This window comes from Oncorhynchus kisutch, linkage group LG27 (assembly GCF_002021735.2).
Source record: "Oncorhynchus kisutch isolate 150728-3 linkage group LG27, Okis_V2, whole genome shotgun sequence".
Taxonomy (NCBI): domain Eukaryota; kingdom Metazoa; phylum Chordata; class Actinopteri; order Salmoniformes; family Salmonidae; genus Oncorhynchus; species Oncorhynchus kisutch.
In genome coordinates, this window is record NC_034200.2 from 14,196,774 (window position 1) to 14,211,563 (window position 14,790).

The 14,790-nt window shown below is 41.2% G+C and overlaps 1 protein-coding gene across 2 annotated transcripts in view; it reads left to right on the plus strand.

Annotated features, from left to right (window-relative positions):
• LOC109871730 (ADP-ribosylation factor 1) overlaps window positions 1-14,455 on the plus strand; it is a 31,958-nt gene extending 17,503 nt beyond the window's left edge. The window contains exons 1-5 of one of the 2 annotated variants that reach the window (XM_020462710.2): window positions 9,243-9,374; window positions 9,947-10,128; window positions 10,319-10,429; window positions 11,912-12,036; window positions 12,213-14,455. In XM_020462710.2, the coding sequence (XP_020318299.1) occupies window positions 9,984-10,128; window positions 10,319-10,429; window positions 11,912-12,036; window positions 12,213-12,374 (543 nt within the window). In that variant the 5' untranslated portion in view covers window positions 9,243-9,374; window positions 9,947-9,983 and the 3' untranslated portion in view covers window positions 12,375-14,455. Of the gene's footprint in view, window positions 1-9,242; window positions 9,375-9,946; window positions 10,129-10,318; window positions 10,430-11,911; window positions 12,037-12,212 lie in introns of those variants that run through there. The other variant, XM_031807351.1, reaches the window with a different exon arrangement.
• The last annotated feature ends 335 nt before the right edge of the window (window positions 14,456-14,790 follow it).

Genomic DNA, 14,790 nt, shown 5'->3' on the forward strand with positions numbered 1-14,790 from the left:
CCTTGAAGGAGATAGGAACTTAGATTTAGACTTGTGGTTTTACTTAATTCTCAGTACTGGCCAATGATTATAACGGGGATTCTGATCCAACCATAAATTCTTACATTGTGCCCCTAGCCTGAGAGGATGGAAATTCAATTCGTAGCTAGATGTAGAAGGCTAATGTTAACTAGCTAACGTTGCCCATAAAAGGAAGTTAAACTAGCGAGCAAGCATTTTAGCCAGGTAGCCTAGGACAACAAAAAATAAAAGTGTGTACTGTATGACCGAGTCATAGACTGTTTAATCAACATGAAAGAGAGAGAGGGTGGCATTGGCGTTTCTCTACAAGTAGGGTGAGTCAACAAGTTTTTTCTACTTCCACGAACGAACGCACACATACACACACCACACACACACAGAGAAATCCGAACTATCACGGCTCAGGAGAAGACTCAGATGCAGACAGTAAAAAAACAAAATAGTTTATCACAAAAACAGGGGGCAGGCAAACAACAGGTCAAGGGCAGGCGGAGGTCAGTAATCCAGAGCAGAGTCTGAAAGGTACAGAACGGCAGGCAGGCTCAGTAGGGCAAAAACGCTAGTAGGCTTGACAAGACAAGACGAACTGGCAACAGACAAACAGAAAACACAGGTATAAATACACTGGGGATAATGGGGAAGATGGGCGACACCTGGAGGGGGGTGGAGACAAGCACAAAGACAGGTAAAACAGATCAGGGTGTGACAAGAACCATCGACAGCCACATAATATTTAGCTTACATTGATTGAACTAAATTGTTTTTGGTATCTTTTAGTTGTCACTGTATTAGACTAAGCATAGGTGATTTGATGATGTTGAAATGTTGAAGTTGAACTGATGCTGGAATCATTCTCAGTGGTTCTAAATCAATAGCTTTTTAGTAGTTGGAAAATGTTGGAAACATTAACTTGCTTGACCATGCTGTAGGTCATGTAGCTGTTTGTTACATGCATTATGCTTTGTGGACTTCACTGGACAGAGGTTGCTCTACTGTTTTGTGATGAAATAAAGGTTGAATTTATTCTGCCACTGTGTCTTCTTATTGTCAAGGCCTTTAGGCCTACATATCACGGTCGCAAGGAATATGAACTAGCAGGATTTATAGAGCAAACAATTATCACAACACATATGTTGTAACGTTGCTGTTTTTGAGCGGCTTGGCTTCCCTAGTGATTTTACACACGCACTGTACTGCTCCCACTGGGGTTAACCGTGGCCAGATAATCTAATCCCTCACTGTTAGCATGCAGTTAGGCAAATCAGCATCTCAGCTGGCATAGCCATGAGGCTGCTGTTTTTTTTTTGGTGGTCATTTTTTGTTTTTGAGTCTTTAGTTTGTCCATGCCTTCTGTATTTTTCCTTTCTATACATATGTATGTTTCATCACCATCTGAACAAATAACAATCCGTGTTGGGGAAGCTACTCAGAAAATATAGTTCACCAAGCTTCCAATTACTTCACACTGGAAGAAGTTTAGCTACAGTGCCTTGCGAAAGTATTCGGCCCCCTTGAACTTTGCGACCTTTTGCCACATTTCAGGCTTCAAACATAAAGATATAAAACTGTATTTTTTTGTGAAGAATCAACAACAAGTGGGACACAATCATGAAGGAACGACATTTATTGGATATTTCAAACTTTTTTAACAAATCAAAAACTGAAAAATTGGGCGTGCAAAATTATTCAGCCCCCTTAAGTTAATACTTTGTAGGGCCACCTTTTGCTGCGATTACAGCTGTAAGTCGCTTGGGGTATGTCTCTATCAGTTTTGCACATCGAGAGACTGAAATGTTTTCCCATTCCTCCTTGCAAAACAGCTCGAGCTCAGTGAGGTTGGATGGAGAGCATTTGTGAACAGCAGTTTTCAGTTCTTTCCACAGATTCTCGATTGGATTCAGGTCTGGACTTTGACTTGGCCATTCTAACACCTGGATATGTTTATTTTTGAACCATTCCATTGTAGATTTTGCTTTATGTTTTGGATCATTGTCTTGTTGGAAGACAAATCTCCGTCCCAGTCTCAGGTCTTTTGCAGACTCCATCAGGTTTTCTTCCAGAATGGTCCTGTATTTGGCTCCATCCATCTTCCCATCAATTTTAACCATCTTCCCTGTCCCTGCTGAAGAAAAACAGGCCCAAACCATGATGCTGCCACCACCATGTTTGACAGTGGGGATGGTGTGTTCAGGGTGATGAGCTGTGTTGCTTTTACGCCAAACATAACGTTTTGCATTGTTGCCAAAAAGTTCAATTTTGGTTTCATCTGACCAGAGCACCTTCTTCCACATGTTTGGTGTGTCTCCCAGGTGGCTTGTGGCAAACTTTAAACAACACTTTTTATGGATATCTTTAAGAAATGGCTTTCTTCTTGCCACTCTTCCATAAAGGCCAGATTTGTGCAATATACGACTGATTGTTGTCCTATGGACAGAGTCTCCCACCTCAGCTGTAGATCTCTGCAGTTCATCCAGAGTGATCATGGGCCTCTTGGCTGCATCTCTGATCAGTCTTCTCCTTGTATGAGCTGAAAGTTTAGAGGGACGGCCAGGTCTTGGTAGATTTGCAGTGGTCTGATACTCCTTCCATTTCAATATTATCGCTTGCACAGTGCTCCTTGGGATGTTTAAAGCTTGGGAAATCTTTTTGTATCCATATCCGTCATTAAACTTCTTCACAACAGTATCTCGGACCTGCCTGGTGTGTTCCTTGTTCTTCATGATGTTCTCTGCGCTTTTAACGGACCTCTGAGACTATCACAGTGCAGGTGCATTTATACGGAGACTTGATTACACACAGGTGGATTGTATTTATCATCATTAGTCATTTAGGTCAACATTGGATCATTCAGAGATCCTCACTGAACTTCTGGAGAGAGTTTGCTGCACTGAAAGTAAAGGGGCTGAATAATTTTGCACGGCCAATTTTTCAGTTTTTGATTTGTTAAAAAAGTTAGACATTTCCAATAAATGTCGTTCCACTTCATGATTGTGTCCCACTTATTGTTGATTCTTCACAAAAAAATACAGTTTTATATCTTTATGTTTGAAGCCTGAAATGTGGCAAAAGGTCGCAAAGTTCAAGGGGGCCGAATACTTTCGCAAGGCACTGTATACTGTAGTTTAAATGTAAGTTATTTTAAAAACTACTTAGTGGATAGTATATGTAAATCTGAAATGTCAAAGACTACAAATTACACAACAGAATGTGTAATTTAGCCTATTAAACACAAAAACTATGTTTCGAGTGAGAATTAGGCAGGTCTGATGCAGGCGCCCGGCCTGCCACAAGGAGTCGCTAGAGCGTGATGGGACAAGGAAATCCCATCAGGCCAAACCCTCCCCTAACACAGACCATGCTGCACCAATTGTGCGCTGCCTCATAGGTCTCCCGCTCGTGATTGTTTGTGTTAGCAGTAGGCTAGTGGCTAACTTTTGCTATGGTTTGTAGCTTTTGTACATGGCGTGCTGGTTTGTTTTTTGCCCGGTAGGAGTGGTTATCTCTGGGGCTTGGAGCAAGTGCATGTATTAGTTAGCTAGTGGCTAACTGACTTTTGTCAGTTGATTTATTGGTTCGGTTTGGCTTACTGATTTTTACTATGGGGACGTTTCAGCCAACAGTGTTTTGTGCTGAGGTAGAAGATAGTTGGGGTTTTCTCAACGTAAAGAAGGATCAGTTAGATCAGGCGGCAAAAAGGATGAAATAGCAGAGGAGTTGAAAAAGTTAAATGTTGTAATGCTATTGGGTGAAGTGGAGTGAGTTGTTGCCGCCGGTTCTGGTGGATAGCAGTCAAGAGGAAGAATACTTGTTGTAAATAGCCAAGTTAGAACAGGGAATGGCACTTTTAAAACAGAAGATGAATGCATAGAGCATAAAGGGAAGAAAGTTAGTGTTGCCAGTCAGTCAGACAGTCGTGTTACGAAACCAGTTTCCACCTGTGGTCAGAGTGATGAGCTAGTTTCCCTAAGTGATCAGGTTTGGGTAACCCCAGTGACAAGTCACAAAACACTGTTGGCTGAAACGCCCCCATTTGTAGGTCAATGGGCGGAGTCTCTCAAGGAGCGTTTTGTGGTATCCCCAGTGTGTGTTGTTACTCAGGGTCTGATGAGTGCTAATAGCAAACCAGATAGGGAGTAGGATGATTTGTGTCGGGACTTGGGGGAAACATTCTTTGCCAAACTAAACAGTGGTTCCAAGGAAATGTTTCTCGCTAGTGAAGGTGGTGATTCTTGTGTCTCTAACTGAGACCTTCTGGGCAAAGATATGTGATGTAGTGTGCCCTCTGCAGGTTGAGGAGGAGGTTGATTCGGGTGTTAATTTAAGGGAGACATTATTTTTGGGGTTGAGTGACACTGGGCCAATAGGTTCTATTTGTGGTCTGAAAAAGGAGTTGGTTCCCCCAAGTGATCTCTTGAAGTCAGAGATTGTCAGTGAGTATTTTGTTCTTTTATCTGAGATGTTATTTTCCACAGTTGAGGAGGTTGTGGTTACTCAGCAAGCTGGGCGTATTGTTTGAGTGTCAGGTTTTGATTTACCTGACACGTTTCACATTGAGCTATGAGAGGGAGGAGATTCTTCTCAACCATGTTGTGAGGTCACGTTCAAGCTGACTACCATTGTCATGCTGAGTGAAGGAGGGTCTCATTTCATACACAAGCACATTTTCTTTCACATTTCCTCTGCTCGCCGCCTTTCCTCGATTACATTTTACATTTTACATTTTTCAAAAGTAAGAGGGAGGACGCATGAGGTAAGCAAATGTAATTGAGAAAATACCCTAGTGTGGTTTCTGTTAAGGTGGAGGAAATTGAGGAGGATATGGCTAACAGTTCCCCTCCAGCGAGTGCTCAGGGTTGGAGAAAAGTTGTGGTCAATATTCACTTGTCCCCTCCAAGTCTCCCAGCTAACACATTTGGTTCCTTGGAAGTTGTGGGAATTCACGTTTCTGGTTTGCCATTGGTTCTGGGAATTAATCCATAAATGTACTTTCTGGGAACGTATATTTTTAGGTTGCAAGGATGTTCTGAGAACGTTTTACTCTAGTTGCTTGAAAGTTTTCCTGGGAGGTTTTATTAAAGGGAAGCTTAAAAATTGTTCAACTTCATATTCATCATCTCCAGCACCAACCCAACATCAACATACTGTATGTGAAAATGGTGAGTTTCTATGTTTTGTCGTAAAAAAGATAATCAGTGTGAGTCGTGTGATTTTAACCAATTGTGAGAAGGCATTACCTACTTAATTGCCTACCAATTGTCTACTAATTGGTTGATGATGTCATTGGAAACAAAACATAGAAACGTGGAATTTTCACATACAGTATGTTAATGTTGGGGTGGTGCCGGAGAAGTTGAACATTTTTTAAATTTCCCTTAATTTACTGAGAATGGAAAATATAGGTTATTTAGATTTTTTGTTTATAAGTTTCACTGAATGTTTCAATAAGACTTGTAATAACACTGCTAGCTAATCCAATGTTTACACGGGCTATTTGCATTGATCCCATTATTTTATTCTTATCTATTCTAATTTTTTTGCACTGACTCTCTGACACAGGCTCGATATACACTCACTGGACTCTAACCACACACCATCACAAACTACACTGACACTCCAACATACACACACACAGACACACACAAAACTATACCGCCAGCTGGTTTTTCAATACATTGTGCGGATAGGAATAAAGAACTCTCCGGGAAGAAAAAAGGCAGAGGTGTATGCTTCATGATTAACTACTTGTGGTGTGATTGTAGTGTACAGGAACTCAAGTCCTTTTGACAATCGACCTAGAATTCATCACAATCAAATGCCGACCGCATTACCTCCCTAGAGAATTTTCTTCGGTTATCGTCACAGCCGTGTATATTCCCCCTCAAGACGATACCACGACAGCTCTCAAAGAAATACACTGGGCCAAGTGAAACTGCATATCCTGAAGCCACATTTATTATAGCTGTGGGGACTTTAATAAAGCAAATCTGGGAAAACGCTGCCGAAGTTATATCAACACATCGCCTGCAGTACTCGACCTTCAAAAACTCTGAACCCTTGTTACTCTCCCTTCCAGGATGGTTACAAGACCCTCCACCAACCTCCCTTTGGTAAATCAGATCACAACTCCATTTTGCTCCTCTTAACCTATAGGCAGATTCTCAAACAGGAAGTATCAGTGCTAAGGTCTATACAACGCTGGTCTGACTATTCGGAATCCATGTTTCAAGACTGTTTTGACCACACGGACAGGGACATGTTCCAGGTTGTCTCTGAGAATAACATTGAATTATAAACTGACACGATGACTGCGTTAATCAGGAAGCATATATGGGATGTTGTTCCCACTTTGACAATTAAAACCTATCCAATCCAAAAAACATGGATAGATGGCAGCATTCACGCAAAACCATCACATTTAACCATGGCAAGGTGACTGGGAATAGGATCGAATACAAACAGTCCAGTTGTTGTCACGCACTGACCTTAGAGATCCTTTAAATTCTCTATTTGGTAGGTCAGGGTGTGACTAGGGTGGGAAATATATGTCTATATTTCTTTGTTGGCCGAGTATGGTTCCCAATCAGATGCAGCTGTCTATCATTGTCTCTGATTGGGGATCATACTTAGGCAGCCCTTTTTCCCACCTTCAGTTGCGGGATCTTGTCTTTGGTTGTTGCATGTGTTGCTAGCTTTACGTTCGTTGAGTTGTTTATTGTTTTTTGGTGGAACATTTAAAATTAAAGAAAATGTACGCCTACCATGCTGCACCTTTGTCTTCATTTAATGACAAGCGTTACAGTTGTACCCTCCATAAGGCAATCAAACAGGCAAAATGTCAGTAAGGAGACAAAGTGGAGTCGCAATTCAAAGGCTCAAACACGAGACGTATGTGGCAGGGAATTCAGACAATAAGCGGATTATAAAGGAAAAAACAGCTACGTCGTAGACACTGCTGTCTTGCATCCGGACAAGAAAAACACCTTCTTCGCTCTCTTTCAGGATAACACGGTGCCGCCGACACGGGCTGCCCCGACGACTGTGAGTAATCATTCTCCGTGGCCGGCGTGAGTAAGACAGCTCCGAGACAGGATTGTGTCTAGGCACAGATCTGGGGAAGGGTACCGAAAGATTTCTGCAGCATTGAAGGTTCCCAAGAACAAATTGGCCACCATCATTCTTAAATGGAAGAAGTTTGGAACCACCAAGTCTTTCTAGAGCTGGCCGCCCAGCCAAACTAAGTACTTGGGAGAGAAGGGCCCTGGTCAGGAGGTGACCAAGAACCAAATGGTCATTCTGACTGAGCTGCAGTTCCTCTGTGGAGATGGGATGACCTTCCAGAAGGACAACCATCTCTGCACTACTCCACCAATCTGGCCTTTATGGTAGAGTGGCCAGATGGAAGCCACTTCGCAGTAAAAGGCACAACAGCCCACTTGGAGTTTGCCAAAATGGACCTAAAGGACTCTCGGACCATCAGAAACAAGATTCTTTGGTCTGATGAAACAAAGATTGAACTCTGGGCCTGAATGACAAGCGTCACGTCTGGAGGAAACCTGGCAGCATCTCTACGGTGAAGCATGGTGGTGGCAGCATCATGCTGTGGGGATGTTTTTCAGCGGCAGGGACTGGGAGACTTGAATGATTGAGAGAAAGATGAACGGAGCAAAGTACCGAGATCCTTGACGCTCCAGAGCGCTTAGGACCTAAGGCTGCAGCGAAGGTTTACCTTCCAATAGGACAAAGACCCTAAGCACACAGCCAGGAAAATGCAGGACTGGCTTCAGGACAAGTCTCTGAATGTCCTTGAGTGGCCCAGCCAGAGCCCAGCCAGAGCCCAGAGTTGAGACCGATCGAACATCTCTGGAGAGACCTGAAAATAGCTGTGCAGGGACGCTCCCCATCCAGGATCTACAGAGAAGAATGGGACTAACTCCCCAAATACAGGTGTGCCAAGCTTGTGTCACACCCAAGAAGACTCAAGGCTGTAATCGCTGCCAAAGGTGCTGAGTAAAGCGTCTGAATAATTACAGTACCTGTTCTACCTATTCTACGTTGTAGAATAATAGTGAAGACATCAAAACTATGAAATAACACATATGGTATCATGTAGTAGCCCAAAAAGTGTTAAACAAATCAAAATATATTTAATATTTGAGATTCTTCAAAGTAGAATGCCAAGAGTGTGCAAAGCTGTCATCAAGGCAAAGCGTGACAACTTTGACGAAAATATATTGTGATTTGTTTAACACTTTTTTGGTTACTTACATGATTCCATATCCGTTATTTCATAGTTTTGATTTCTTCACTATTATTCTACAATGTAGAAAAGAGTAAAAATAAAGAAAAACCCTTGTTGCCGGCGTGCCAGGAGGGAGATTCCAAAATGTGGGAAGTGTGCAGGAGGGCATGGGACAGAGGAATGTGTAGTTTCAGTGGAAAAGGTTGTGTCAACTGTAGGGGTGCCCATGTTGCTGGAGATCGGAAGTGTCCGGTGTGAGAGAGGCAGAAGTAGAGGAGGATGGTTTGGTCAAGGGACCCTGAGAGGATCCCTGTGAGTAGTAGATCTGTGTTGTTGGTGGCGGTAATGCAAGATAAATTGGATGCCAACTGCGGTTAACCCTCACAGAAGAAGGCAAACCATTCTAGCCAATGAGAGGGCAGATACATGTTTGAACAACCACAGTGGTTATTGCTATCAGGAATCCTTGGGATGCCCCTACCCCCATTGAAGTTTTAAATGGTTAGGTAAGGCTTATGGCTAAGCTTGAGTTTAGGGTAGAGACATCTGAAGGATGATATTTCTTTAATTTAAGTAGGCAAGTCAGTTCAGAAAAAAATCTTATTTTCAATGACAGCCTAGGAACAGTGGGTTAACTGCCTTGTTCAGGGGCGGAACAAGAGCGTTTTACTTTGTCAGCTCAGGGATTCGATCTTGCAACCTTTCGTTAACTAGTCCAACACTCTAACCACTAAACTACCTGCCACCCCTCTATAAAATATAAAGTGTTTTTGTCTAAAAGATGACAGGATGTCACGTGTCCTACTTATATCCGTACACTCATAACAACCTGAGCATTACAACACGTATCAAATAACCCTCTTGTAACAAATAAGCCATTCGATATTTTGTTGACCAAATTCGACTCATTGATCTCCATACAAAATCTCCTTGCTTGGTGAGCGAAAAAAATAAGAAAAACGCCATCTGCTGGAGAAGACAGACTGTAGCCCGAGTTTCCCCTCTTCCTCTCCGCGGTTTCACGGAAGTAATTCTGGAAGCTCTGACGTGACCAAATAATAATCGCCATCTTGAGGAAGGAAACGCCTTGAAGAGGAAAGAATTGAAAACAACTGTAATTTATACTCTTGATGTTTGAATATGATAATAGTCATATTTTGCATGGTTTTTATTTGCTAAGTAGCCATATAACGTCAAATGGATTCATTTCATGGCGTCTAGCTAGTTAAAAAGTTCTGGAAAAAAACGTGCCAGGTGGATGGCAAGGCTAACTTAGCTGGGCTCCACTTGCTAACGTCGCTAGCAAAACATCCAGCTAGCTAGCTTAGCTAAGTAGAGAGCTAATTTATAGCTAGCCTTGTGTCTAATTTCAAATCACTGCAAGACAGTTTGTACACGATGCTTGTGTTCCTTTATTCAACTGGCTAGTATATAAATGATTTGTATAACGCTAGATAGTTAACGTTACCTAACTGAAACAGTTGACGCTAGCTACATGGTTAGCTAGCTCACTAGCTTCCTGTTGGAACTTATCTTGCTAGCTTAAAAAAATTACTTGTCAGCAAGTTTATAAACTAGGCATATTGAACAACTCATAAATGCTTAAAATATGGGTTAACCTATAATTGGCAGCGCAAAAATACACTGACTGTTTCGAAGCTGATTGGTTTTTCTCTTGTTCTCTAGTTTTCCTTCTGACAAAGTTGAATCCCTCATCTTCACTATGGGGAATTTATTTGCAAGTCTCTTTAAAGCATTTGGCAAGAAAGAGATGAGGATCCTCATGGTGGGTCTCGATGCTGCTGGTAAAACAACTATCCTGTACAAGTTAAAACTTGGAGAAATTGTAACTACCATTCCAACTATAGGTAAGTAGTAGTACTGGTGTTATGTAGGCATAAATGTTGTCAACCCAGTTTGTATGCCTATTATATTTTGTGTAACATTGAGACTTAAAATGTTTTTTAAAAAACTGCATAATTCATTCCCTCTAGACATGTTCATGGGTTGCTTCAATTAGGTTGTACAGGTTATTCATATCTTCTCTCCTCCACTCAGGTTTTAACGTTGAGACAGTTGAGTACAAGAACATAAGTTTTACAGTGTGGGATGTAGGCGGTCAAGACAAAATTCGACCGTTGTGGCGTCATTACTTCCAGAACACACAGGGTAAGTTATGTGCAGACAGCAAGTCATTTCACTCCTGTCAAAGGGGTGAACAGACTAGAGCAGGGCATGGCATTAACTTTTTAGCCACTTGTGCTTTTGACAAGTAAGACATAATTTTTATTTTTTTCCCCAAAAGCTCAAGTCACTTACACATTGTATGATGCAAGGAACCACTTTACTAAATAAAATGCATTACAAACTTTTTTAACATACAGAATCAGACAAAAATGTAGTCTACACTCTGCCTTATGGCTTCTTTATTTATTCAGGCCTGTCTCAAATTACAACAATGCCCCTTTAAGGCTCTCCTGGAGGATGGTTCGCCACCCATGGTAGCCTATAAATATTGCAACATTACAATTACAACCAAATACCAAATGTCTTTATAAAATAATTCCCTCCAGGGCTCGAAATTAAGGGTGTCTGGTCCTCCCTAGGAACATCCCTAGGTTCAACAGACTCTGGGACAGTTATGGGACGACTGACCCAAAATTCTTACAACGACTTTAAAAAATGTAAACGCAATGAGGCTGTTGCAACAGATCAGACCGTTTAGCTTAAAACGTTGATAGTTTTATGTCTTCGTATTATAAGCTAAACAATGCACACATGGCTGTAGACTACACGCAAATGTTCCAAAATGCAATTAGCGGGAATACACTTGTTCCCAAAAGCACGCCGCACTGGTGAGTGGTTTCATCTGACCAGGATGAAAATATCATTTTGAAATTAAAAGGGTAGATATAAAGATGCATCAACTAGCATGGGTTACTAATATGACTAGGAGTATACCTTTGGCTGCTGGACAAAAAATAATGTTGATTTGAAAACCAATAGAACATGAGAAAAATGCAGATTTCAATGGCATATTAAGTGTTTATAAAATAATTCCCTCAACATTACTATGGTGATATTTTGGCTGCGCTACTTTGAAACAAGGTAAGACATGCTTCATAAAATGACATCAAATGTCCAGGTTTTAAACAATTAAGTTTGTGGTTAAATAGTTTCAAAATGCTGACCACTTCCGCTCAGATTCAAGGCGGGTGATGTGCGATGCGCAACAGGCAACTGTCCTTCACTCTCCATTCTTGTGACCATTTGATCTGAATTAACTGTGCCTCGAGTATGTCAACAGAATCATGCCTTTAGACGTTAATGTTAATGATCCTTTATTATATTTGAATATTTAGCATCGGTTTGAACATATCGCCTACATTTTGACATGTAGGCTTTTTTATTGGTGTACATGGTAAATTAGATTTGAATAGTATTCCAATGTTAGCCCCTCTGATCGAAATAGGCAAATTGTTTGATATTGTGATTTTTGTGTTAATTACTTGTCCATTCGGACAGCTTAAATCTATATACTTCTTGTCTGACAATAAAACATGTAAAAAACTTGGCCTGGACAAGAGGGCAAGCATTAATGTTGACCCTGTAGAGGCAAGTCATGTGACTCAAAATGTTCACGTTTTTCAGGTCTTATCTTTGTTGTGGACAGCAATGACAGAGAGCGCGTGAATGAAGCCCGTGAAGAACTGATGAGAATGTTGGCAGAGGATGAACTACGAGAGGCAGTCTTATTAGTATTCGCTAACAAACAGGTGTCCTACATTTTTTTCCATCTCAACTATCCAGTGTATGATGCTTAAAAGCAGCTGACTTGCATTTTTTTTGTCTTAATAATATAGAAACGACTATATATACACCCCTGTAATTTCCTTTGATGTCCTTCCCTGGCTTGGCTTTTGTCTCATATTGGGAAAATGTCTCTTTTCAGGACCTCCCAAATGCTATGAATGCGGCCGAAATCACAGACAAGCTGGGACTGCACTCCCTCCGCCATAGAAACTGGTACATCCAGGCCACCTGTGCCACCAGCGGAGACGGTCTCTATGAAGGACTGGATTGGTTGTCTAATCAGTTAAAAAACCAGAAATAGGCCTAATCATCCGCTGTCCTCCTCAACTCACATATACTGTTTTCACACTATCCTGCCGATCCAAACAGTACAGTGGCTCGCTCGGATGAGTTCCTTTCACATTTTCCTTTCCAGCAAGGTTCTAGCAACTGTGGTAGATGAGAACCAGGCCGATGCAGTACAGCTCGGCTTAGTAGTGTGAAAAGGGTAACACTATCTTCTCTCTTCCCTTGTTTGTACTCTTCTGATGTTGCAAATTGAGCTACTTTTGTCAAAACGTACCTACTGGAAAGCTGCCCTCATTTCTCATCTCTAGTTACAACAATACACCATATGGGCCAGGGGGGATAATAACCCAATCTTGGAAAACTGTCAGGGTTTCTTATTTAATGTAAATAGTCCATTTCTGGGGGGGGGGGGGGGGGGGGGGGTGTTGTTATGAGGCAGCTTATTGCACACTTACAAAAATCAACCTTGGTTATTTCCTCTTGGCCGTTGGGCAGACATACTCGTGTGTAGTAAATGGAAAAGGGAGGCAAATTTTTTTTATACCAGCTATCATGGGACCCTGTGTCTCAACCTAACATTTAATGACTGCATTATACGTCAGCTGGTAATTTGTACTGTAAGAAGGAGCGTTTCATTTTTTGGGGGGGGGTTCTGAATAATGCATATATACAGATGCACTACTTGAAACAATTATGGTTTAATACCTCAATGCTACAATATCCTGCTCTCCCAAAATACCATTTAGCAAAACACTGGCATTAACTAGTTGTACTGTGAGAATGTTCTTGAGATGAAGCCTAAAACAGAGCTCTTGGGTTTCAAAGTCGAAAAGTCTTGTCAACACTTACCAGCTTTTTTTGTGTGCCATATCATTTTGAGAAGTGGGTGCCATGCAGTCTGTTCCTCTGAGTCTCATCATTCACCTGTTTTATGATGAACAGAGGTGCAGAGGTGTCTGTTCAGCATTGTTTGAATGACAGCGGCTTAGGTTAATAATCATGTGTACTGCCTTTGTGGCAATGAACCTGAATTTAATAGCAAAAAAAGTGCAGGATGTGGTCCATATCTTGGTCTTGTTGGCGAGCAACACGTGCATGTTAGAGATTCACAGATTCTGCACAAGTCAACAGATCTTCACAATGCCTAGAGAAGCAGAATTCCTTCCTGCCTATCCATTTGCTATAATAATCCCATATCCTTTCTCAAACGCACTTTGATTGTCAGCGGGACTAGCCAATTGATTGTTTACATTTTTAGTCTGCACACGCATTCTGTCGTTACCCCTCCTGTCAACTGCAGGTGCTCAAGGGTTGGGATGCCTTGATTTCCTCAACATCCTCATCACAATGACTTAGCGCCACAACAACCCTATAACTTAAGGTGTATGCTATGTGATGCACTGGTTTGACAAAACAGTTATAGGCCTACATTCTGATGTACTGCATTAGCCTCCATTATGACCTCAAGATGTTGTTTTCATGCCTTTTTATTGAAAATGATAAGTATATTAATTGTTTTGGAATGAGGCATGTATCATGTGTCAGTAGCAATAAGAAATCTGTATGAGCTCCACATTTTTTAAATTAGTGCTAGTATCTTCTCTCCTTTGCAGCTCATGTTGTCCTTGGCAAGTTCTGAGGTATACTTTTGTCCTCATGTCAAAGAAACATGCTGTTCCATTACGAACCTTTGAGCTTCTTATCAAAAGGTTTTGGGTGTTATTCCACCAGCAGGGCTGGGATTGAATTGAAGGCAGTCAATTCAGGAAGTGAACTTGAAACTGGATTGTAATACACTTTCAAAATGCTTCTACTCCACAGTTTAAGTCATTGAAAAATATATGCGTTTTATTTCATTTTGCTTCCTGAATTGACCCCAGCCCTGTCCACCAGAGTGCTATGGAAATGTCTTTGTGTTTCTTTTAAAGGCGTTGGATTAAAACAGCTTCTCTAGATTTTAAACTGATTGCTTGAACCTTTGTTGAAAACATTGTTAATCTCTTTACCAAAATGTCTAAACAGGTATTTTTTTTAAATGTAAAGTTTTTTTATTTTTAGAAAAGCACTGTAATTAAAGCAATTAGATCATGTTTACATGTTCTGTCTCTCTGTGCAGTGAAATGTAAATTGGATTTGATTATGCTGACATTACATCATTAACCTCTTATCTCCTTGGACTCAAGGAAGGCAACATGTATCTGAATGAATCTACCAACTGTCACTAAGCAAAGTGTATTTCAGTTCACATATTAAATATAACTTCCAAGTTAGAAACGGTCCCTACCCCATGCCTACAAGTTAAATCAAGCCTCTCCCCATTGACTGTTTGAATTCAAAATGACTTCACATCCTCTAAAAATGGACATGGCCTGTACTTTGATGTCACAACCTCCTCCACTCTTACCCCAACTACTCTCACCCCATGACCT